At 54.0% G+C, this 20,142-nt stretch overlaps 7 protein-coding genes across 7 annotated transcripts; 1 reads left to right on the top strand and 6 right to left on the bottom strand.

Annotated features, from left to right (window-relative positions):
* Window positions 1–566: 566 nt before the first annotated feature.
* Window positions 567–1,848, bottom strand: PHACADRAFT_265074 (uncharacterized protein). The gene has a single exon (XM_007401541.1). The coding sequence runs from the start codon at window positions 1,288–1,290 to the stop codon at window positions 988–990; it is 303 nt and encodes a 100-aa protein (XP_007401603.1). The 5' UTR covers window positions 1,291–1,848; the 3' UTR covers window positions 567–987.
* A 1,967-nt stretch (window positions 1,849–3,815) lies between these two features.
* Window positions 3,816–4,277, bottom strand: PHACADRAFT_265073 (uncharacterized protein; the record flags this gene model as incomplete). The annotated part of the gene is made up of 1 exon (XM_007401540.1): window positions 3,816–4,277. A coding segment is annotated over one exon (457 nt), but the record flags the coding sequence as incomplete, so codon positions are not given.
* Window positions 4,278–6,273: 1,996 nt separating this feature from the next.
* PHACADRAFT_178956 (uncharacterized protein) lies at window positions 6,274–7,835 on the bottom strand. The gene is made up of 2 exons (XM_007401539.1): window positions 6,681–7,835; window positions 6,274–6,613 (listed from the first exon to the last, which is right to left on the bottom strand). The coding sequence occupies exons 1-2, from the start codon at window positions 7,731–7,733 to the stop codon at window positions 6,524–6,526; spliced, it is 1,143 nt and encodes a 380-aa protein (XP_007401601.1). The 5' UTR covers window positions 7,734–7,835; the 3' UTR covers window positions 6,274–6,523.
* Window positions 7,836–7,911: 76 nt separating this feature from the next.
* On the bottom strand, window positions 7,912–10,153 carry PHACADRAFT_265071 (uncharacterized protein). Its single transcript, XM_007401538.1, has one exon. The coding sequence runs from the start codon at window positions 9,667–9,669 to the stop codon at window positions 8,131–8,133; it is 1,539 nt and encodes a 512-aa protein (XP_007401600.1). The 5' UTR covers window positions 9,670–10,153; the 3' UTR covers window positions 7,912–8,130.
* A 159-nt stretch (window positions 10,154–10,312) lies between these two features.
* PHACADRAFT_33131 (uncharacterized protein) lies at window positions 10,313–11,640 on the top strand (the record flags this gene model as incomplete). Its single annotated transcript, XM_007401472.1, has 6 exons — window positions 10,313–10,477; window positions 10,529–10,633; window positions 10,683–10,694; window positions 10,907–11,082; window positions 11,137–11,246; window positions 11,291–11,640. The coding sequence occupies 6 exons, from the start codon at window positions 10,313–10,315 to the stop codon at window positions 11,638–11,640; spliced, it is 918 nt and encodes a 305-aa protein (XP_007401534.1).
* Window positions 11,641–11,744: 104 nt separating this feature from the next.
* Window positions 11,745–12,954, bottom strand: PHACADRAFT_265067 (uncharacterized protein). Its single transcript, XM_007401537.1, has 13 exons — window positions 12,889–12,954; window positions 12,787–12,832; window positions 12,686–12,730; window positions 12,549–12,636; window positions 12,491–12,500; window positions 12,387–12,434; window positions 12,317–12,338; window positions 12,180–12,260; window positions 12,066–12,124; window positions 11,982–12,015; window positions 11,920–11,928; window positions 11,844–11,869; window positions 11,745–11,794 (listed from the first exon to the last, which is right to left on the bottom strand). The coding sequence occupies exons 1-13, from the start codon at window positions 12,924–12,926 to the stop codon at window positions 11,755–11,757; spliced, it is 546 nt and encodes a 181-aa protein (XP_007401599.1). The 5' UTR covers window positions 12,927–12,954; the 3' UTR covers window positions 11,745–11,754.
* Window positions 12,955–13,396: 442 nt separating this feature from the next.
* PHACADRAFT_265063 (uncharacterized protein) lies at window positions 13,397–18,596 on the bottom strand. Its single transcript, XM_007401536.1, has 17 exons — window positions 17,362–18,596; window positions 17,217–17,310; window positions 17,047–17,167; window positions 16,928–16,994; window positions 16,839–16,873; window positions 16,767–16,789; window positions 15,703–16,713; window positions 15,467–15,653; window positions 15,210–15,414; window positions 14,936–15,156; window positions 14,757–14,876; window positions 14,575–14,700; window positions 14,364–14,510; window positions 14,187–14,319; window positions 14,057–14,126; window positions 13,880–14,002; window positions 13,397–13,828 (listed from the first exon to the last, which is right to left on the bottom strand). Exons 1-7 carry the CDS (start codon window positions 18,561–18,563, stop codon window positions 16,441–16,443), a joined length of 1,815 nt encoding a protein of 604 aa, XP_007401598.1. The 5' UTR covers window positions 18,564–18,596; the 3' UTR covers window positions 13,397–13,828; window positions 13,880–14,002; window positions 14,057–14,126; window positions 14,187–14,319; window positions 14,364–14,510; window positions 14,575–14,700; window positions 14,757–14,876; window positions 14,936–15,156; window positions 15,210–15,414; window positions 15,467–15,653; window positions 15,703–16,440.
* Between the last annotated feature and the right edge of the window lie 1,546 nt (window positions 18,597–20,142).

The following is a 20,142-nucleotide window of genomic DNA, read 5'->3' as shown; positions in this document are numbered from 1 at the left end:
ATTGAACACACACTGCCATAAGGCGTGTCTTTTTCCCTCGGCGTCGAAGGCTTCCAGCTTGCATACAACGGACGAGCCCGCGACAAAGACTATTCTGACCGAGATGGCCCCGCACCAAAGCCAACACGTACCTTTCGTGGTGTGAGAGCTCTCACGGGAAACTCAGAGACAGTTCGATGCACCCTGCGCTGTATCGTCACATGTAGAGCAACGCAAGGTATGCATCACCCTCCGATTAAGCAAGGGCGTTGCAAATCTGGCAGGTCCATCCGGGACCCTCCCCATCCCGAGCGCTTTGCTGAGCTCGCCTGCCAGGGTCATTGACCGCAAATTCAACATGCCCCTTGTAACTTGTAGAGGAGGGATTAATGTGGACTAGCTCCAGCGTAGATCGTTCCGATGTCAGGGGTTGCACCGCTTAGCGGAGGCGAGGATTGTGTCAAGTTGCGCTGCGTTGCTCGTCGTGGCCGGAAACAACAAGTGGCGCATCGTCTGATCGGATGCCGGGGGAGCGCCCATGCACGTGTTGCAACAGGGTCATCCTTGTGGCTCGCAGACACTCGCTCAGTTTGCAATTTCATAATTGCACTCAAATTTGCGCATGTCTTTGGAAAGATAGGACGGAGATGTTCGCAATGCGGGCTAAACCATCTCGGAAAAAACAAATGGGGTATGCGGAAAGCTGTTGCTGATACAGGGAAGCACGGCGCAGGAACAGACTTAAGCGTATGAGGTCGCAGCACACGGAGCAAGAACAAAGCATATGAGATCGCAACACACGGAGCATGCAAGCTTGAGAGAAGTCCACGAGGACAGCGATAAAGATTAACTCTTCACCAAGTGGTCCACTTTGATGACGGACTTCTGCTTCGAATCACGAGAGACGCGCCTAGAAGGGGAACATGAGTGTAAACGGAGGAATAACTCGAAGAGGCACACCAGTATTGGTCGATAGAACACGTCTCTCCCAGTTTGCTCAGGAATTCCTCATCGTGTGTGATGATGATGAGCTGAAAGTTTGAATGATGCTTGCGCTCGTTGATAATGCTTAACCGAGATTGTCAGTATGCCACGTCGATACGAAGTTCGAGCGACGTACTCGGCAAGACTCGAGGCAAGCGCGGCAATGTTCTCGGTATCGAGCGCGTTTGTAGGTTCATCCAGAGCCAGAATACCGCAGTTCAGGCCAAAAGAGTCTGCGAGTGCAAGTCGAATGATGATGGACGCCAGCATCTTCTGCCCCGCAGAGCAACGTCCACGCATATCCATCTCAACCTGATCCTTTGTCATAACGACCTGGCACGCAGTTTCAGGGACCAACCAATTCAAAATAGCAAGAACTTTTACCCGATAGTTGTATGACCTCTTGCTTCCAGTAGTGGTTTCACTGTCTGAACAAATCTTGATACCGTCGATATCTGCCAAAGTCTAAATGACACCTTGCTCAATCAACTCCGCTCATACACTCACCCGTTCCCTGATATGTCTTGTTCCAGAGGTATCGCATGGTATCGTTGACCTCCTCCATCTTCAAGGAATGGTACTTCATGATGGCGCTATGACGTGTGAACACCTTCTGGTGGAGACGAAGTGCAGAACTCACATACCTGTCGAGAGCTTTGGCATACTTCTCCAGGTCATTGTTGGCCATGTCCGACAGCTGATAGGCATTAACATTTCGTGATCCTGCGCATAGACAACTCTTCCTATACCTTGACCTTGACCAGCTGGTCCCGATAGCGCTTGTTGACGTCCTTGAACTCTTTTTGAAGATCGCTTTGCAGAGTCTTCAGCTGTTCGTTAGCTGCGGCGATCTGTCCGCCGAGGTGAGCGACCTGTAGGAGAGTTAGCACACACTATTCGCGGAGGTCGCATTGGACAGTACCTTGCCCTGCAACTCGGTCTCCTTCTCCATCTCGAGCATATACCTTTCTTCGAAGAGACGCTTCGCCTTCGCTGCCTCCTCTATGTCGTACTGGTCGATATCAGCTTGAGTGTTGGCGATGTCTTTGACAAGCTTCCTCGCACGTATGTTATCGCGGAGGTTAGACAAGGTCGCGGTGCTTTCGTGAATCCCCTTCGAAATGCCCTCTGCCTCCTTATCCGCCTCGTCCCGTTTGCGGTCCAACTCGGTGATCTGGCTCACAAGCTCTTCGATCTTTGAGGCGCACTCCTTAAGACGGCGGTCGCGCTTGTCCCGAACATACCGCTCGATAGTGCGCTTGAAAGCTTCCAGCTTGTCGATACTGCCGTTGATATCCTGAGCCGCGCTCTGGGCCCGCGCAATCTTCTCGCTCAGCTCCTGATCTGCGACCTGATGCTCCTGCTCTAGCCGCTCGATGGCAGGATCCAAATCCGAGATCTTTGTGTCGAGCTCTTTGATCGTGTTGGCAGCGCTTTCAATGTCCTCCTTCATGCTCTTGATCTGCTCTTCCAGAGATGTCTTCTCGCGAAGTTTGCCCTTGAGGTCGGCCTGTTTCTTCTCGAGTTCGTGCAGCTCTTCCCCGCACCTGGTCAGTGCGCTCCTCTGGCGTTCCTTCTCGGTGGCGAGAGACTTCAGTTGTCGATCAATTTCGTCCCTGCGAGTCGAAATGAGTATCGTCTGACGAAGGGGCAAGATGAGACATACATCTTAGCCTTGAGGGGCTCGGCCTGGGCCTGCACCTCTTCCGCAGTTTTGGTCGAGCCTGAGGTAAGGAGAGCCGTCTCCAACTTCTTGACGTCCCGCTTCAGTACTGACAACTCTCGCTGAATTGCGGAGATACCAGCCGCGCTACGCTTCAACTCGTCAAGCTCGCTCTTCTCTTGGGTTGCATCGTTGACGCGTTGGGTAGCCTAGGCAAGTTCCGCTCAGCGGCCCCGTGGGGCACAAATTCAGAAATACGCACTTCTTCGTCTGCAATCCTCGCTTCGGAGAGTTCACCTTCTTTCCTCCTGATCTGTTTCTCCAATGCTGGGATGTCAATGTTCTTCAGCTTGTCGCGAGTCGTGGCCTTTTGTGAGACGCCCTGTGAGTGCTTCAATATGCGCTCCCACTCCGTCAACTCAGCCTCAAGTTCTTTAATATTGTCCTGGCTGGACTTCGCTAGCTCTTCGTCGACCTAAGCCTCAGAACGATTGAACTGGTGATGGCAGGAAATATTAGTGAATATACTCACCTTGCGCTCGAAAACACGGAGTTCCTGGCTGTTCATCTTTCGATCACACAAGGGGCAGCATTTTTTCTCCTTGCCAAATTTCTCCAGCTCCTGTAACTTTGGACCTCCGCCTTTGGCCGAGGCAACCTCGCTGCAAACACGTTCAGCACTCCCACATACATGTTCAACGCATACTAAATCTTACTTCCTCGAGGAGGCTACCTCATTTTCTGCTTCTAACAGGGCCTTGTATGGGTCTGAGGTGTTGAGCAAGCTGGCTACAGCGTCGATGCCGTTCTTGATCTGCTTGTCAAGCTCTGATAATTCGTAGGTCAACAGATTCCAACACTACCAGTTACGGTGACATACGTGCGATCTCTTCAGACTTCTCCTTAACTTGTGCACGGAGCGACATGAGGGCGGTATCGATCGCTTGGACATCCTTGCTCGCGGCTTTGGCAGCGTTCGTCAACGTGGAAAGCTTCGCGTCCCTTTCCCTATGCGGCGTTCGTCTCTCAGAGTCATCGAGCTAAGAATTCGAGATGACGCACGTAGAGACACGGCTTAACTCTCGTTCCATCGTCTCGGGCACAGCATCAGCGCCGATAAGCCTCTGGAAAATGGGGCTGCTGGCCTCGAGCCTGAAAGGGTGTCAGCCGGCACTAACAGATCGAACCTTGGAATTATAGTGCGACGTACGCTTTCTTGAGCTCAGTCTCCTTGCGCTGCTGTTGCTCACGCTTGACCTTTAATTCGCCTTGTTCAGATGATTGCCTCGCAAGGCTTGCGAGTTCAGTCTGGAGAGCGCTGTGGTGTACATCATGCTCTTTTCTCTGGGCCGTCTTCTCGTTCATACGCTCGTCGAACTTCGCCTCCCTGATAGTCTTCTTGACACGGTCGATACGGTGCTGCGCTTCCTCGATGTCGGCTTCGACCGACGCGTACTCGGATGTAGCGTTCTCGAGGTCACTAAGGTCGCGCTGCTTTGCTTTTATCTGGCTGCGTGATATCGCACTCCGTTCTTCCAGATCCTTCTTGCGTCCTCTATAGCTCTCACGTTCTGAGCGCAATTGTGTGAATTTCGCGTTGTATTCAGCAGACAAGCGCTTTTGCTCGCTCTTTGAACTGTACGTCAGCATTTAAAATAACAGAGGATCGGTGTCGAGATCATACTTGAAGGTCGGCAGATTCGGTGTTGAGACGTCGCTGGGTATCTTCGATGCGCGTGACAAAATCCAGGATCTGCTCTCTATCGAGGGGAGTGGTCTCAAACCCTCTCATGCTGTATTTCGCAGCTAGATCCTTGATGAGCTGCCCGCGCTCTTCCAATACAGCCTCGTGGGCCTTTCAAATGAGATTAGCTGCATGTATGTGGGCTAAAAGAAGAGACTACACACCTTGGCTTGCGCAACGAGTTCGCCATGTTCCTTAAGCTTCTGATTATGCATCCTTCTAGTGTCTTCGAGCTTATCCTTAAGATCCTGAATATGAGCTAGCTGGACGGCCTTCTGCCGTTTCTGCTCGGAGACATGAGTGTCGAAATTGCTGAGCCTCGCCTGCAGCTCCTCGTCCGAGCCTACGGTATCAAGAGATCAATACATAATACAGCGCATGATTTGAGCATAAATAGTCATACCGGCCAACTCTTGTAAATTGTCTTTAAGAGAGTTGAGCTCCTCTTCGTAATGCTGCCTGGTGTTGGTCAAGGTCTCGACTTTAACATAGATCTCACGAAACTTGGTGGAAGACTCGTAAAATTTCTTATTCGAGGCGACTTTTAGCGCATGCTCCTTCTTGAATTCCTCATGTTCGAGAGACTTCGCTGCAATGGACCCTGTTAGCTCCGAAATGCGTGCCTTTAGCTTGTCGGAGTGCGTTTTCTCGCGAGCAAGTGACTCGAGCTTTTCCTTCTCAGCCTTGAGATCCTGAACTTTCTCTTTTCGCAGATCCTTGATGGCAGCTAAGGCTTTGGTGTACCTGATCACTTCGGTCAACCTAGAGCTCGGTTACAGTCAATGGAGAGACGTACTTGGTAGCTTCGAAGATATCATCAAACTTCTTCTTCAGGGCGGAAGGCTCAGCTAACGGCCAGTAAGAATCCTCCTGGTGGCAAAATATGACATTCTCGAGAACAGCTCTGGAGACACCAAGCAGCTGTGGGATTTCCACGTCCATCTCAGCGCATTTGGTCGAGATAGTAGCTCGCTACGTGTCGTCAGATGTGATACAGCCTGTGACATGTGGCATACGCACCTTGCCAGTCCCTTCTGCACCTTTCGTATTCAGAATTCCCTCAAGTGTCTTCATGGTTAAAGCGCCGTTCTTCTTCACAGTGACTGAGAGGTTGCGAGTGGCCTCGATAACAGAACTGTTCGCAGAAGTAAACCTTAGCTTCACTTGCGCTTTCACTTCCTTCTCGTTCGCCAACTTGGGATCGTGAACGAACGCGCCACCACGCGTGTTTGGTGGCTGGTCACCGGTCGCTGCGTACTTCAGGCATTCAATAATCGTAGTTTTTCCACTGCCATTGTGACCGACTATGACAGTAACAGGTGAGAAAAATTGGATAGTCTGAATATCTTTGTCGTCGAAAGAACGTATGCCACGAATTGCGAGCTTGCTGAGGCTCGCCATGGCGGCTATGGTCAGGAGATGTGGCCTAAACCGACGCGCCGCGACAAATGAACGTGTAGCCGGCAGACGCCGGCGTTGGGGGTCGTGGCGTCAGGGCGCTTCATAGGTGTGAGTTTTAACCTAAACTTACTCGGCTTACCAGCTCCTTTGCTCTAACTTTCCCACACTTTATATGGGGCTGAAGAAGTAAGTAATCGTCATTGACTTGACTCACACCGATCAGTGACCGCGCAGCTACCCCGCCACATCTGTTGCCATTCACCACTATGTCGTTCTCTCTCGATTCTTTCGATGATTCCACGGGGTGGGGCGCACCAGTCCAAACAGAGGACGATGTTGTAACTGCTGCTATCAAGAAAGAGAAAACCATCAAGTGAGCGTGACGTGACGGCGTGGACAGTCTCAGGTTAACCACTCCCACGCACAGGGAGATCGCTGCAGCGCAAGAAGATCTCAGAGGTACGCTCGCTGTAGCACCGCGGACATACGGGAATTTTAACCCGGCTTCTCTGAAGCCCTCTTGGCCCGGGTCAAAGCCGTGCAAGCCGATGTGAACAAACTCGCATCGGGCAACGAGACTCTGCAGATGTATATCGATAATCTAACGCTTCAGATGGCAAAGAGGCGATAATACAGTGACAACGTGTACTAGACCGTCAAATCAGATGCAGTCAGCTCGCGGCCCGTCCCTAGTGCTTCCCTTGCGCTCAGAAGCGCATCCCCGCGGTTCATTCCTATTACCCCAGCCAAGTCTAATCTTCTTGTGCCTCTGGATTCATATAACGGAGGTTGTCAACGCTTCGGCCCCGAGGAAACCTCACCAAAGGAATAGGATCTTCGAACTGTATGCCGTGCCGAGCGCTCAGCCTCGGAGGTAATGACGAGCATGCAAGAAGCGACGCCACGTACCGCACGGATAGGCACGACATCGTGATCGAGCACGACGCCCTTCTGTGTGCACTTCTCCTCCAGAGCGGCATAGTTAGTTGCCAGCCGTGCCGAGACATCGCAAGATACGAGGCGCAACTTCGGCAGTTTCTCGATGGCCTCCAGAATTGACGGAGGCAGCACTGAATGCGTGCTCATGAAATGTCGGAACGTCAGATGCTCGAGGGCTGCAGGCAATTCTCCGAGCGGGAGAAAGTCCGATACTTGCGTGAGCATGACCTCGCGCAGCGAGCTGCATCGCCGGAGCAGCGCAGGCACGCCGAAAGTGTGGCGGAAGAGCCGCAGCGAGAGCAGGTGTGCAGTGTGCGCGGCGAGGATTTCGCGATGTGCTCCTTCAGGCGCCGCATGACACTCGAAGATGCGTAGTGTGCCTTGTGAATTGGAGAGTAGCCAACCCATGCCTTCAACGCACGGGGTACGCGCAAGTGAGAGCTCGTACAGGCTCGCGCGTATGGGCATGTCTGTTGGCGGGTGTGCCGCCAGCTCTGTGCCTAAGCGTAGGAAGCGGATGGTAGGCCAAGTGGCCAAGAGCTGGTACAGGATGGGGGATTGGATGCCGCACGAAAGGAGAGCCAGCGCGCGAATGGGCGCAGGGCGCCCTATGATGGCAGGCGCGCCGAGAGCCTCGAGAGTGGAGCTCTGAAACGCATGCACGCCGTGGACGCGTAGTATCAGCTCGTATAGATGGTGGCAATGATAGATGAGCTCGACGAAGATCTCTACGTCGGCAAGATCCCTGATAGCCACTTCTGCGCGACGGACTTGGGCCGCCAGTATCCGTCCATGTTCGGAGCCGGAGAGTAAGGTCGAGCGGAAGATTGCTAGACGATTTTCATGATCCTTGCTGCTAGGTGCACAGACATGGCGGAACAGCAAAGGCTGTGCAACCGCCGACCATGATGTGCAAAGCAGCGTACAAGCACTGAGCGTCCGCCTGTCTGGCTGGCCATTAGCGTCGTAATATGCGTATTCCAGGATGATTGTAGTGAGTTCTGATGGTAGATTAACCGCCATGTTATTGAAATTTTAGCGGCCGCGGTTCGTTTAAGCCGCAACTATATGGCGCACTGTAACACCGGTACCTCAGAGTTTGTCGTGACACATGAAACAAGGCGCACCACCAGATTTACCACAACGTTGAGCCCTCTGCTTGACCTCAATATTCGTTGCTGACGGTGACACAGGACCAGCGTCGCTCATCTGAAGCGCCTTAAAACGGCACATTGTATTGAGACTCAAACTCAAAGCCCGAGCCAAACTGGGTACAACATCGAAGTTTTATTTTACCACTGCGGAGATATTACAACATTATTAACAGGAAATTCTAATAAAGTAGAGCGTCGGAAGACGCATGGCAGGATCTATCCAAGAGCACACAGTGCAGAGTAGAGGCAAATAATCACTTTTGGTTTTACGCGGCACATACCTTCCTAGTCCCCAGCGTCGCCCTGAGAAAGCCCTTCATGTTCATGACCGACGGCTTGACAAGTATCTGACGCGGAACTGCATAGACAGCGCCCTGCGGCAGAGCAGCGACACGCGACACCTGACCAGAGCGTCCAAGCCGCGGACGAGGCCTGAATGAGTCCATGAGGAACTCCTCCCGCAGCTGGTCCGCATCTGCCTCGGAGTTCGTAGCGAGCTTGCGCGCAGGGCTCTGAGGTACCAGCTTGAGCGGTGCAGGCCGACGGCGCGCCTTGCCCTTTGGGCGTACGCCGCCTGTATGGTGCGCCGCGGGCCGTGGCGAGTGCTGAGCGTGTGGGCCAGTGGGCGAGCTTGGCACGGGGAAGGCGTTGAGCAGGAACTCGGGCTTGCGCAGGTGTTTCGCGGCGCGGCGGTTGCGCGCGGGGATCGCAAGCACAGACATTCCAGGCTTGATGGGCGCGGGGGAGAGCAGCACCTGTCCGAACGCTGCGAGGTCGTCGTGCACATCCGTATCGGTGTGCATCGCATACCGCGGGCTGAGGTCCGAGTCCTGTGTCGAGAGGCTCCCGCGGCGCTCCTCGCCCATGGCAGGCTTCGGCGAGCCGAATGAGACCCAGTCGACTGTGTCGTCGATGTCGCCCAAGAGGTGCGCAAACTCCCACTCCTCATCCTGGTCGCGCCACACGCCACCCGCTTCGTCTCTCCATATGTCCCCCACGCCAACCAGCTGCCCGTCAACCTTGACCGCACCAGCAGTCTTCGCCTGGTTATAAGCGTAGTGCTTGATGTGGTGCTCCATGCTCCCGCCGTCCAAGAACTGCGCGAGTGCGAGGCTGTTGGCGAGTGGAGCAGGACGCAGCTTGGCATACTTGGATTTCTTGCTCTTCGCGATGGCCGCGTTGGAGAGCGCGCGGGAACGCTTGAATTCTGCAGATGTACGGGAAGGATTGAATGGAGGAGAGGGAGGAGCTCGCGAACGCGAACGCTTTGCAGGCTTCAGCGACGTGAGAGACTTGGATTGCTTCAGGCCCCGTTTCGCAGGGCTTACAGGCAGAGAAGATGCAGCTGATCGACGCAGCTCAGGCGTGACAGGCGTGCCAGGAAAGCGCACGAATACAGAGGTGTAGCCGAGCGCAGCAAAGTCATGATCCTTAAAGTCATCGGCGGAGGGCGTGATGGCAAAGTAAGAGCCGGAAGCGACGTGACCAGAGCTGATAGATGGACGACGCGAGCCAAGACGAGAGCCTGAAGAGCGGCGGACACCGCAAGGGCTGCGTCTCGGGGAGTAGGGAGCAGGTGATCCAGGATGGACGTCTGCACACCATGCCGTGATGGCAGAGATGGTCGCAGACCGGCGGCGTCCTGGGAGAGGTCGCTCAGGGCTGGTAGACACCTGCGTCGGGGGAGATGGCAGGGGCTGAGTTGGACGCTTCTTTTGGGGAGGCGGCTGAGAGAGGAAGGGATATAATGGCGCTTGCTTGGGTGCGGAGGTCATGATCGCTTCCTGAGTAACGCCAGCGTACATCATCAATATGTTCTACCGAAGAACATATTTAGCTAACAGCTAGAGCAGCGGAGAAAGACACTAACTCGTGAACCAAAGCTTTCAAAGTGGGAAAACCGAATTGTCGAAAGCGTCGAAAGCGTAGGCTGGCGTGATCAGTCAGAAAGATCTGGTCGTGAGTCGGTGACTACGTGTAGAGACTGTGAGGAGTGAGTCGTAAGACGAGGTCTGGGGGTCGTTCGACGCAAGACTAGCTTGGTAGGGATACCATGGCAGACATGGAGGACTTTTAAGCTGGAGCAGGGAACAAAAGTGCCCGAATGTGTGCTTCGGGAACAATAGCCAGGGCGGTCGCTGTGCGGACAAGACTGCACATTGTCTGAGTAAACGCCAGCGAGAAGTTTCAGTGCCACCGGCAAGCTATTGTATAGTGTGAGTATTTGCACAGCATATTCATCCTGCTATCGTAAAGATCCCGTTGGTAACTTGTGCGTGCCTAATACTTGCATAACGAAGGCTGCTGCTTGTTCGCAAACAGAACCAAACTATTGCCGCCGGTCCACGTGTCGTAGACGCCTAGGTGTACGCGTCCGCGTCCGCGTCGCATCTGGAGAGATTCAGAACCCATTCGATTCGGCAGGACTTGTTCGCACTGTCTCACACAATGTCCCAACCCCGCATTGCATTCAAGGCCGGACGGGCCTTCCGTCGCGGAGGCTCAAACTGGGTTGACCCGAACCCCACCAAGGGCGCCATTATACTCCAAGACGGCGACGATGGCTTGCTACACTTTATCTGGAAGAACCGCGCGACGGACAACGTCGAGGAGGTACGGAGTCCGTCTGTTTGCCTTTTTCAAGTGTTCAATTGTTTGCTCTAGGACCTGATCCTCTTCCCTGGTGATGCAAGCTTCGTCAAGGTATCACAATCCGCTTGGGGCAGGACATACGTCCTCAAGTTTTCGTCCTCGGACCAGAGGCATTTCGTGCGTCGCTCGATGATCATTTACTGTTCGATTCTGAGATTCCTTGTAGTTCTGGATGCAGGTGAGTACATCTCTGTACATTGCACGAAGATGGCTGTTCCCCGTCAACCTTGTTTATCTTGCTTTGTTCTGGTGACACATCGATCTTCATGCGCGTGAATCTTTTGCAGTTCCTTCATAACGAAGGAAAACTTGGCAGAGGCGCGACCAGATTGCTCATTCCATCGCTCATTCGCTTAAGAACTTGTCCATGCTGACCTTGTTTCCTCATAGAACGCCGATTCGACCCGCGACGTGGAATTCGTAGAGAACGTGAACCGCCTGCTGGCCGATCCAGAAACCATACCAATATGGGCTTCACACAACCCCCTCCGGCCGGCCGGCCAATCAAGCACGCAGGCCACTCCAGCTGCGGGCCCTTCGCCCGCCCCGGCTCCTCAGCTATCCTCGTAAGTTTCCAGTACAGTTTCCCTGGTGGCGGCTGCTGAACCCTTTGATGACAGGTCTCAGCCTGCTGCAGGCTCGTCTACTGAACGCCAGCCGACGACTGAAGAGCTGGCTCAGCTGCGGCAGATTATGGCCTCCATGGGTAGTACAGCGACCAGCGCCCCAGGTATGTCCATCCCCTGTCCAAAAACCGTTCATCGCTAATCGCAGACTCAACCACCCCAGACTTCCTCCTGCAGGACATCCTCACGCCCGCGAACCTCCAGCCGCTCTTCCGCTCGCACCCCGAGCTCATCCCCGCGCTGTTCCCGCACTTACCCCCCGACCTGCCCGTCGAGCCCTCGCCTGAGGTGCTAGAGCAGATCATCGCCTCGCCGCAGTTCCGTTCGGCCGTGCGCAGCTTTGACGTCGCGCTCTCGACGGGCGCGCTGCAGGGCTTCGTGCGCGCCCTCGGCCTGCCCGAGGAAGCGGGCAACGGCTTCGAAGCGTTCTTGCGCGCCATCCAGGACCAGGCGAACCTTGACCAGGGTGGCAGTGGCGAGCGGATGGACACCGATTAGATTTGGAATGTAATGTGCGATACTTCCGAGTGGTACCCATGACTAGGAGTGGTATACAAACTGAACATACATGACTGGTGAACAAGCAATCCGGGGTGATGAGGGCCATAAATGCTAATGGCTGTGGCTTGCGAGCCACTGGATAATGATGTCTCTAAAGGTTTGTGAGGACGTGCTACAGTCGTTAGAGCTGGACCACTTACAGGTTGTGCTGGCTTTTCATGGAGCACTGGTAACGCGGTCAGCTGACACTGAGAAGAGCTGCCACAGTAAACCTACCGAATAACACTGGGAAAGGTAATCAGGATCGCACGCATATATGAGGAGCATGAAGAGCTTACAGAAACTGGTCTGTTTTGAACTTTGTCCAGATCTCTGTACAACCGTTAGTGCGCCGTCGCTCATAGTCTCTATGAGGAACGTACAGAGCCTTGATCAGCTCTTGCACCGTCGCGTGTCCTTCCAGGTCATTCTTGTTGCCAAGCTGCCGCCCGTACGCGTCAGTATGTGGATGCTGCTGTCCGTAGCTATCCACGCACCACTAGCAACGGCACCCCTTTCAAAGTTGGTTGAGCCAGAAGCTGGTGCAACTCGAAATTGACAGTTTCGAACTTTTCCTTCTGCACACAAGGATCAGTCACGACGACACCGGTTAGAATAAGCGAGAGCGGCTTGCGTCATGCGAGTCCACTACGAAGCTATTGAAATGAGCGTGGCGTAAAGACGTTCTTCGAGAGCGGACTCACACGACTGCATCCACGCCGTTGCAGTAACGGTCCCATATTGAGCGGTATCTGAGGACGTCGTCAGCGCTGCTGCGTCGTGCTGCGGTACAGAGAACATAGGCGACCTTGGTTGACCTGTAGCCGTTTAGCTATAGATGTGACACTTAGAGGGCTGGAGCGCACCAGCGAGATCCCAGATTTTCATTGTGACATTCCCTCTCCGCACTTTGCGGAAATGGAAGGCTACCGTCGGTACAACATCCTCGCTCCACTGCAGGCTTCGTTGAGCTCTCTACGGTGGGGACGACGGTGGGACGCACCTGGCCGTTACCAATAACATTCACGAGCGACGTTTTTCCCGAGGCCTACGATCCCACGATGAGAAGACTGGCTCCGGGACGATAAACGTAATCGAGCGCACCTGAAGGCCTACGATAGTGATCTCGGCAGACTTCGAGAAGAATAGCCTACGCTTGCAGCTCGTTTCAGCGAGATGATCAGCAGATTTCGCGGTCATACTCACCCTGAAAACCAATGCAGTAGAGAGGAGAAGAAGGGCATGTTTGGCGGGCTACGTGAGCGGTGCCTATGATGAACGACCTCATCCACAAGTCGGTCGCTCCGTGCCGCGGCACGAATATGCCGAATACCCCTAACCTTATGTTTGTGCAGACGGTCGCTCCGATTGGCCAAAGTTCGACTGTCAGAGTGCTTCTACGCTCTTGCTCAGACCACGACGTGCCTCAGGCTCGCTCGTTATTCCTCCCTCTTGCACCTGGTCCGGTGCACTAACACGGTGTCGATTTCATCGTAACGACCAAAACTCTGCTGGAAAGCACGCTTCCGACTCAGTTTAGTGCGCGTGTCGCGCAGGACGGCTCGGTATGCCAAACGTTTGAACTTATCTGGTCTGGTTGTTTGACTGTCCGATGCAGGTGCAGCTTCTATGCAGGTCTCATCGCGCGCACTGAGGATACCCACAGCTCGCCTATACACTGGGCTCAGCTGCTTCCACTCGTTTACACCAAGATGCACCGACGTTCATCAGGTATCGACATCCTCTCCGCCGCCAACTCTCACTGTTTCACCATATGACAAAAATTTTGCGGGCCGAGTGGAAGAGACTGCACTCCATATCTTGAGAAAGGAGAAACCCTTGACAGATCGGCTACTCGATCAGCTTCGTGTCAACGTACACAAACAGATAGTGAAGCTGAAGAAACGACACGGCAGCATAGCGATGCCAGGGATTGAAGGGAGCAAGGCAACGATGCTTGATAGAAGGAGAGAAAGAAAGGAGGGGCTGAAGAAGGCGAGGAGAACAGCTCGGACGAGTGCCAAGAAGGCTGTCAGAGAGACGGGGAAGACCAAAGAGAAAGTGAATGTCCAAGCGGTCGTGGGATCACCAGTTACGCAGAAAATGCGGGGCGGGAAATTTTGGACAGAGGGCTGGGGCGAAGACAGTACGTGTCAGTCATAGTGCTTGATCGAGGATATTGAGTATGGCGTGGTAGAGCTCTCACCGCGCTATTCTGCGTCGGAAACCGATGACTTGACACCCTCGTTTGGAGTATTAAACGTAATTCGATCCGTGGATGGCATCATAGACCCTACGGAAGGCACGTTCCATCTTTATGGTATGTTCTTGATTCTTCGCCTGTAGTTCCATACGATGCTCATCCGTCGACTAGATCTGGATCCTCCAACAGAGCAACGTCCAATACCTCGCTTGGCTCACAACCTTGATCGCGCACTCTTCAAGTACGTTCGTACGGTGTAATCATACTTTCGCCACACTCACTCGGTTCCTCCTGTACGCAGTCCCGGTGTCAACTGGTTGCAAGACCCTCGGTCAAGGGTCTTCAATTACACACCATGGCTGGAGAACATTCCTAGGGTGCAAGATTTCGATTTCAGCCGAGTTTCAGGTTTTATCAAGAGCTCGAAGGATGAGGTAAGTTACTCTACGATGGTATATCAGAAGCTAACTTCGTGCAGGATCTCTTCAAACTCGCTAAGGCCAATGGAGCCAAATTCGCTGGCTCAACGTCTTCATTAACGGGCATGCTGAGCCAAATCTATTTTGCTCTCTCGAACGCGAAGGAAGTCGACACTTCAGTGCTGAGTCGACCGTTCTTCCACGAGGTGAACATTTCGTGCCTATAGCCGCTGCCTATTGTTGTCTATAACCTCATCCGCCCCATTTTAGCCGAGGACATTTACTCCTGCGCAGAGATTCCCTACTTCGATTGTGTTGTGGTATCGCAACGGCATTTATTCCACGGACTCATACTCCTACGACCCCACATCCGACAAGAACGTTTTGACATGGATGGTACGTAGTCGAGGAAAATTGTGCTATCCCTGGTCCTTACCGACTCTACGGTGTAGGGAACGATGCTGGAAAAATTCCTGACACTACCTGAACCTGCCTTTAAAAGATTGTTGCGTTCATCTCCTCCACTTACACAGCCTGTTGATCAAAGAAGAGAGACCTGCCGGTATGCGAAGGTACGATGCCTCTGCAATCACCTTGATCATAGCATGATTCTTTTTCTTTTCCCTTTTAGGTTGGCAGTTATGTCATGCGGTCTCAGCTAGACTGTCAGGATCCTCGACTACCTGGTACCGGTATCTTCGACATCAAGACCCGGGCGAGCTTGCCAATTCGTCTGGACCTACTCAACTACGAGGAGAACTCTGGCTATCTAATCCGCCAGACGCACGGCACACTCGAGAGCTTCGAGCGGGAATACTACGATCTCATACGCTCCGCCTTTCTCAAGTATAGGTCCGTGGTCCTCTTGAGGCCGTCTATATCCAGCACTAATGCCATTGTGACAGCTTCCAAGCGCGTATTGGAAACATGGATGGTGTCCTCGTTGCCTATCACAATACTGCGCGCATCTTCGGGTTCCAGTACGTACCGTTAGAGGAGATGGACGAGCGGCTCTTCGGGAATAAGCTGGCCGGTCCTTACGTCTTCGAGAAATGTGTCAAGCTCCTCGAGGTCATTACAGAGGAAATTACGCATCATTTCCCTGAACAGGTACGCTCTCTGGTAAACACTATTACAGTCCGCGCTTACGGCATTTCTATAGCACATCGCGTGTATATGGGAGGCGGACCCGGACGCAGGCGGCCTCTATGTATGGGCTGAGCCCCTGGATTGGGAAGGCGACCCTGAGCAAAAGCCTATCGTCCAGCTAACGGTAAAATTAAGACACTTCCTCGACGACAAGTGTGTTTCTGGCGACAGGGTGGTAGGCCGTGTCCATCAAAAGCCTTGTGAGTTGATCCAGCTTTCGCTTGTCTGCACCTCTGATTGTCGCTGCAGGGTTCGTACACTACCAGATCATGCAGTCGGGCGATAGCATCCAGGCCATCCGCACCCGTCAGCAGGCCGCTCTCGAGAAGCAGCGTGCGGTCTTCGATCTCCCGAATGGTGTCTCCATCGAACAGATGGCGGAAGTCTGGGAGGCAACGGATTTTGGTGGCGTCTCGCAGGCGGCGCGGAGCGCCTTCACCCCGGAGCGTTTCCGCAAACCGAGGCCGTCGATTCTTGCTCTCCGGAAGCTTGCGCAGAGAGGAAAGGAGCAGACCGATAGTGAAAAGAAGCGCTACGCGAACGAGCCCATGGTCATATGGGAGCCGTCTACGGAGACATTCTACGCGGACGTCCCTCGTACGAGTGACCCTCCTGCTGATGATACAAAGAAGGCACATGTCATTGCCTCTACCCAGAAGAAGCCCGTTCCCGTGGCGGACGTCCTTGCAACGCTCAGGGTCGCTATCGAAGGGACAGACAAGAGGCGCGAGGGTAGTCACTATGAGCCACCGAGGAAAGCCTTCGCGGACTTCGTGACAGGGAGTTCAACACCTGACCCGACGGTGGATCATATAAGCCCCAGTCAGGATGCCGAACCGCCCACTTCAAGCTCACAGACGGCCTCCGATTCCGATGCATCTAGCACATCACAAAACTAAGATACAACATCGCCTTTACATTACTGCTTCTTGATATATTATCTACACAATCTGCCCAGCATTTGCTTACACCCACTACCAACGTCGTTTAGCCGGCCACCTTGCGACCGAGAGGAACAGTACCGCTGCCCTCGGCCTCCATCTCAGTATACGCCTCGTCGTCCATCTCGGCTGGCTCTGAGTGATGCTCACGGTGGTCGCGTTCGTCACGCTCAACCTGCTCTCGCATCGTGGCGACATCCTGGTCGACCTTGGTCGCAACGCGGTCGACACCAGCGGCTTCGACGAGCGAGACACGCGCACGGTGGGTAGCGAGATGCGCAGAGCGACGTGGTGGACGCTTAAGCCTGCGACGGGCGACCTGTGCATGTCGTCAGCTTGTGTAAGCCATACCCTCGCAAGCGTTAGACATACCATCACTGGCACCGAACATTTCTGTACATAGTGTCAGCTTAGAGTTTGGATAACAACGCACCACTCTTACCTGGATAAGATAATGCGATGTGGACCCGAGAAGAATACTGGTTAAGGCAATAACATTAGCGGAGAACCGCCACAGAGAAAGGCGCACTTACCCCTTCAGATTACCAAGACCGCGAGAACCGACTATGAGCATTACGGGCTCGACGTAATCGACGATGTCTATAGCTCAAATAAGAGGTCTTTGCTACATGGCAGGTCCAGAGAAGCATACCGAGAAGCATGTGGCGAGCGTTCTTTGCATGCCATGCTTGGCACGAGATCATGACGTTCAAGTGTGTTCGTTGCAACAAGCTAGTCGCCTGACGTACAAGAATGTACGCCATGCCCTGCCGCTACGGAGAAGTTCAGCGCCGGATCGCCGTAAATGAGGCGGTAATGTACCTCTTGCTGAGAACGTAGCTTGGTCATACGATCGTTTGGATTGGGGATCAAGGGATCGACTTTGTCTTCGTTTTCTATAACGGTGACGATGAGCCTACAACATAAACATCAGATTCGTGTTCAGGAAAACGGGTTGGGGACGCACATCTCATCGCCATCCCTGAGAACCGTTCCAATCCCCCACTCCAGTGCATATCTACTCTCGTCACTCAGATCGCTGGCGAGAACATATCGCTTGGGGCGTCTCCCAGACTCCTCGAGGACTTTCTCCGGGTTGCCGTGCGTGACCGTGATGGTGCATCGGTCCCTCTGGAACAGTGGGCGAGAGGTGACAAGTGGGAGCACGTCCTGAGGTCGGGTGGACTTACGACGGCGCGGATTGCGACTGCCGGTGTTCAGCGTAGAGGGGAAGTACGGTTCAGGTGGGATAATGACGTTGACACCTTCGCCAAGGGGATCGGGAATATCGACGGCATCGTTCTCGACACGGTCGGCAGGCACGAGGGCGTTGTGCTCGGTGTTCTTCTCGGTGACGGGGTCGAACTGATCGCCGTCAGTCCAGGACTCATCGTCCGATTCATCGTCATCGTCGCTCTCAGGTGGGGAGTCGTCGTCCGGCTGTCCAACCGAGAAGGCACTGTTGCGTGGTCGGATGCGGTCTACCTCCACGTCGGACTCGACGTCGGACTGTGTCAGGGCCTCGACAGTGGGTGAGGAGTCCCGCGTGCGGGTGCGCCGGAGCCGAAACGGCGACTGACTGCGTGTACGCTGCATCGCGGAGTCGACCTCGTCGTCGTTGCGGCCCGCGAAGGAGGAAGAGCGGGCGCGCGCATTCTCCTTGCCTTTGTCCTTCATGGTCGTGCGACCGCGTTCCTTCTCCTCCCTGTTGCGCGAGAGCGAAAAGCTACCCATCATAGAGGCGAGAGACATCTTGCCAAAGGAGCTGGTGTTGCGAGCGCCGTCGGCACCGTTCTTGGACTGCGGGCGGGAGCCAGTGCGCTCGAAGGAGTTGAGGACAATTTGGGATGCCTGTTGGTTAAGCTCCTCCTTGGTTAGCAAGGACGTCGAACTGGACCAACGTCTGGAACTAGTGCTAGTAGGTGTGACCGGCCTTGAAGCGGACGAGGAGTCGAGCGAAACGGCTGAGTTGGACCGCTTGAAAGGCAGGCCTCCGGTGGAGGGTGTGTGGGTGGACGAGTCCGCGATCGACAGGGGGTGATCGTAAGATAGCTCACGGCCCTCTTGCGGAGTAGGAAGAGCTGTGCTTCCGGACGAGTCCTTCTCCTTGTATTTGCCAATCCAGCTACGCTTGCGCGGTGCGTCTGGCCTCGTCGCTCGGTCCGCCATTGCACTTGATGTGTGGGTGTAAAGACGGTGGACAACTGCTCACCTCGGACCTGCTCGACAGTCTCAAGAGTGTCTGCGGGGAAGGCGAGTCGAGGTTAGAGAGATATTGGGAGGTGAAACAGAGGAAAGCTTCCGCCTGTTGCCAAGGCTGCGCGGTGATCTATGCCCACGATATCAAACATGCTCAATGGCTACGCTCACGAAATCTGCGGCTTCTTCCACTCGTCCTCCCTTTTACTTGCGCAGAGTCGACGTCAGTCGTCACAGCCCTTAGACTTGCTCCAGACTGACATCGTCTTCGGAGATATCCAGGGGAACCAGTCGTGCGATGTCCTGCTACCAGTACATTGTATAAAAAGCAGATAAAAGTAATTATATTCGGCGAAGCTTTGAAACAAGAGCAAACGGTGGTGAGGATGGGGCAAACAGACACAAGGAGCAGGAAACGAATTGACCTTCAGTCTGGCTCCCCCAGTCTACGCAACAGTACTTACCGATCAAAAATGACCACGACAGCAAGGATCGCTTTCACTAACGGGTCAACGACCACATTTTAAAGACCCCCAAGCACAAGGAATATATTATACACAGCGGGCCGCAATATCGACAGCCTGGTTTGGCCGTGTCACAAACAATGAAGTGCTATCGCCGTAGTTCCGAAGTGCGCCACACGCCTTGGTCGGTGCAGCATTCTTCGCTTCTCGCCTTCCGTGTCATAGATCTTTAATATGACTGATTACATGCACAAGTAAGTTTTGTTTTTTTGTGCTCGTATCTACCCTGCACCCCGACACGCCGATATTTGCTCACCTGATTGATGCAGAGCCCTTGTACTTACCACGGTATGGTGCTGCGATCTCTACCTGCCACTAACAAAACAAGCACCGACTCGGAGACCCGCTCCCCGTTCTCGGCGGAGTTCGACAAAGTGTGAGCTCGTCAGATAAAAGGCTGGTCGGTTTCTTACGCTTTCTCGCAGACCCTGCTTAGCTCCTCTTCTCAGTCCGACATGAATTGCTGTCCCGTCGAATTGTGGACAAAGATCACAGCCCTCGCCTGCACGGATGGCGGGTATACCGGGCGCTCGCTGTCCCTCGCGTCGCATAAGATGCACGATGTCGTCGAACCCCTGCGTTATCATTCAGTATCACTCATGGGAAACCGGCGGCTTTTCGCGTTCGCAGCCAGACTTGGATCACTGAAAGCTCCACCCGTCATCCGACACCTCTTCATAGCAGATGTCCATGCCCAGGGTCACAGTCCACAGGAACTGGGGGACCGATTCACAATAGAGCTATGGCAAGAGCTGCAGGCTCAAATCAGACAGGCCACGGCGGATATCAACTTCACGATACGCAACATCCTCACTCTTGTTGCCCCCCGCCTGTACAGTTTGGGTATTCATGGCTGGTATTTTGACCTCACTGTGGACCTTCCCATTTTCCCCCATCTCCACGACATCACGCTTCTGGCGTCACCCTTCGAATGTACTGCAAATACGCACACGCGCTTTCCGTCGCTGCGCCGCCTCCATATTCTGTCACCCCATACTTCACAGACATTTTGGCTTGGGCTGGCG

This window comes from Phanerochaete carnosa (genome assembly GCF_000300595.1).
Source record: "Phanerochaete carnosa HHB-10118-sp unplaced genomic scaffold PHACAscaffold_13, whole genome shotgun sequence".
In the NCBI taxonomy this organism is placed as follows: Eukaryota; Fungi; Basidiomycota; class Agaricomycetes; order Polyporales; family Phanerochaetaceae; genus Phanerochaete; species Phanerochaete carnosa.
Note: the sequence above shows the minus strand (reverse complement) of the source record. Positions and strands in the feature narration are given on the sequence as shown.

What these genes read in the sequence shown, in the direction of transcription:
- PHACADRAFT_265071 (XM_007401538.1), bottom strand. Translation starts at nt 9,669, where the DNA reads ATGTACGCTGGCGTTACTCAGGAAGCGATCATGACCTCCGCACCCAAG.
- PHACADRAFT_178956 (XM_007401539.1), bottom strand. Translation starts at nt 7,733, where the DNA reads ATGGCGGTTAATCTACCATCAGAACTCACTACAATCATCCTGGAATAC. An exon ending in ATGTCGTGCCTATCCGTGCG is followed by an intron (nt 6,614 to 6,680) that starts GTACGTGGCGTC and finishes CACGGCATACAG; the next exon opens with TTCGAAGATCCTATTCCTTT.
- PHACADRAFT_265067 (XM_007401537.1), bottom strand. Translation starts at nt 12,926, where the DNA reads ATGCCCTTCTTCTCCTCTCTACTGCATTGGTTTTCAGG. An exon ending in CTACTGCATTGGTTTTCAGG is followed by an intron (nt 12,833 to 12,888) that starts GTGAGTATGACC and finishes CTGCAAGCGTAG; the next exon opens with GCTATTCTTCTCGAAGTCTG. An exon ending in ATGTTATTGGTAACGGCCAG is followed by an intron (nt 12,637 to 12,685) that starts GTGCGTCCCACC and finishes CGAAGCCTGCAG; the next exon opens with TGGAGCGAGGATGTTGTACC.
- PHACADRAFT_265074 (XM_007401541.1), bottom strand. Translation starts at nt 1,290, where the DNA reads ATGACAAAGGATCAGGTTGAGATGGATATGCGTGGACGTTGCTCTGCG.
- PHACADRAFT_265063 (XM_007401536.1), bottom strand. Translation starts at nt 18,563, where the DNA reads ATGGCGGACCGAGCGACGAGGCCAGACGCACCGCGCAAGCGTAGCTGG. An exon ending in CGCTCGCCACATGCTTCTCG is followed by an intron (nt 16,995 to 17,046) that starts GTATGCTTCTCT and finishes TTTGAGCTATAG; the next exon opens with ACATCGTCGATTACGTCGAG. An exon ending in AATGTTCGGTGCCAGTGATG is followed by an intron (nt 16,714 to 16,766) that starts GTATGTCTAACG and finishes CGACATGCACAG; the next exon opens with GTCGCCCGTCGCAGGCTTAA.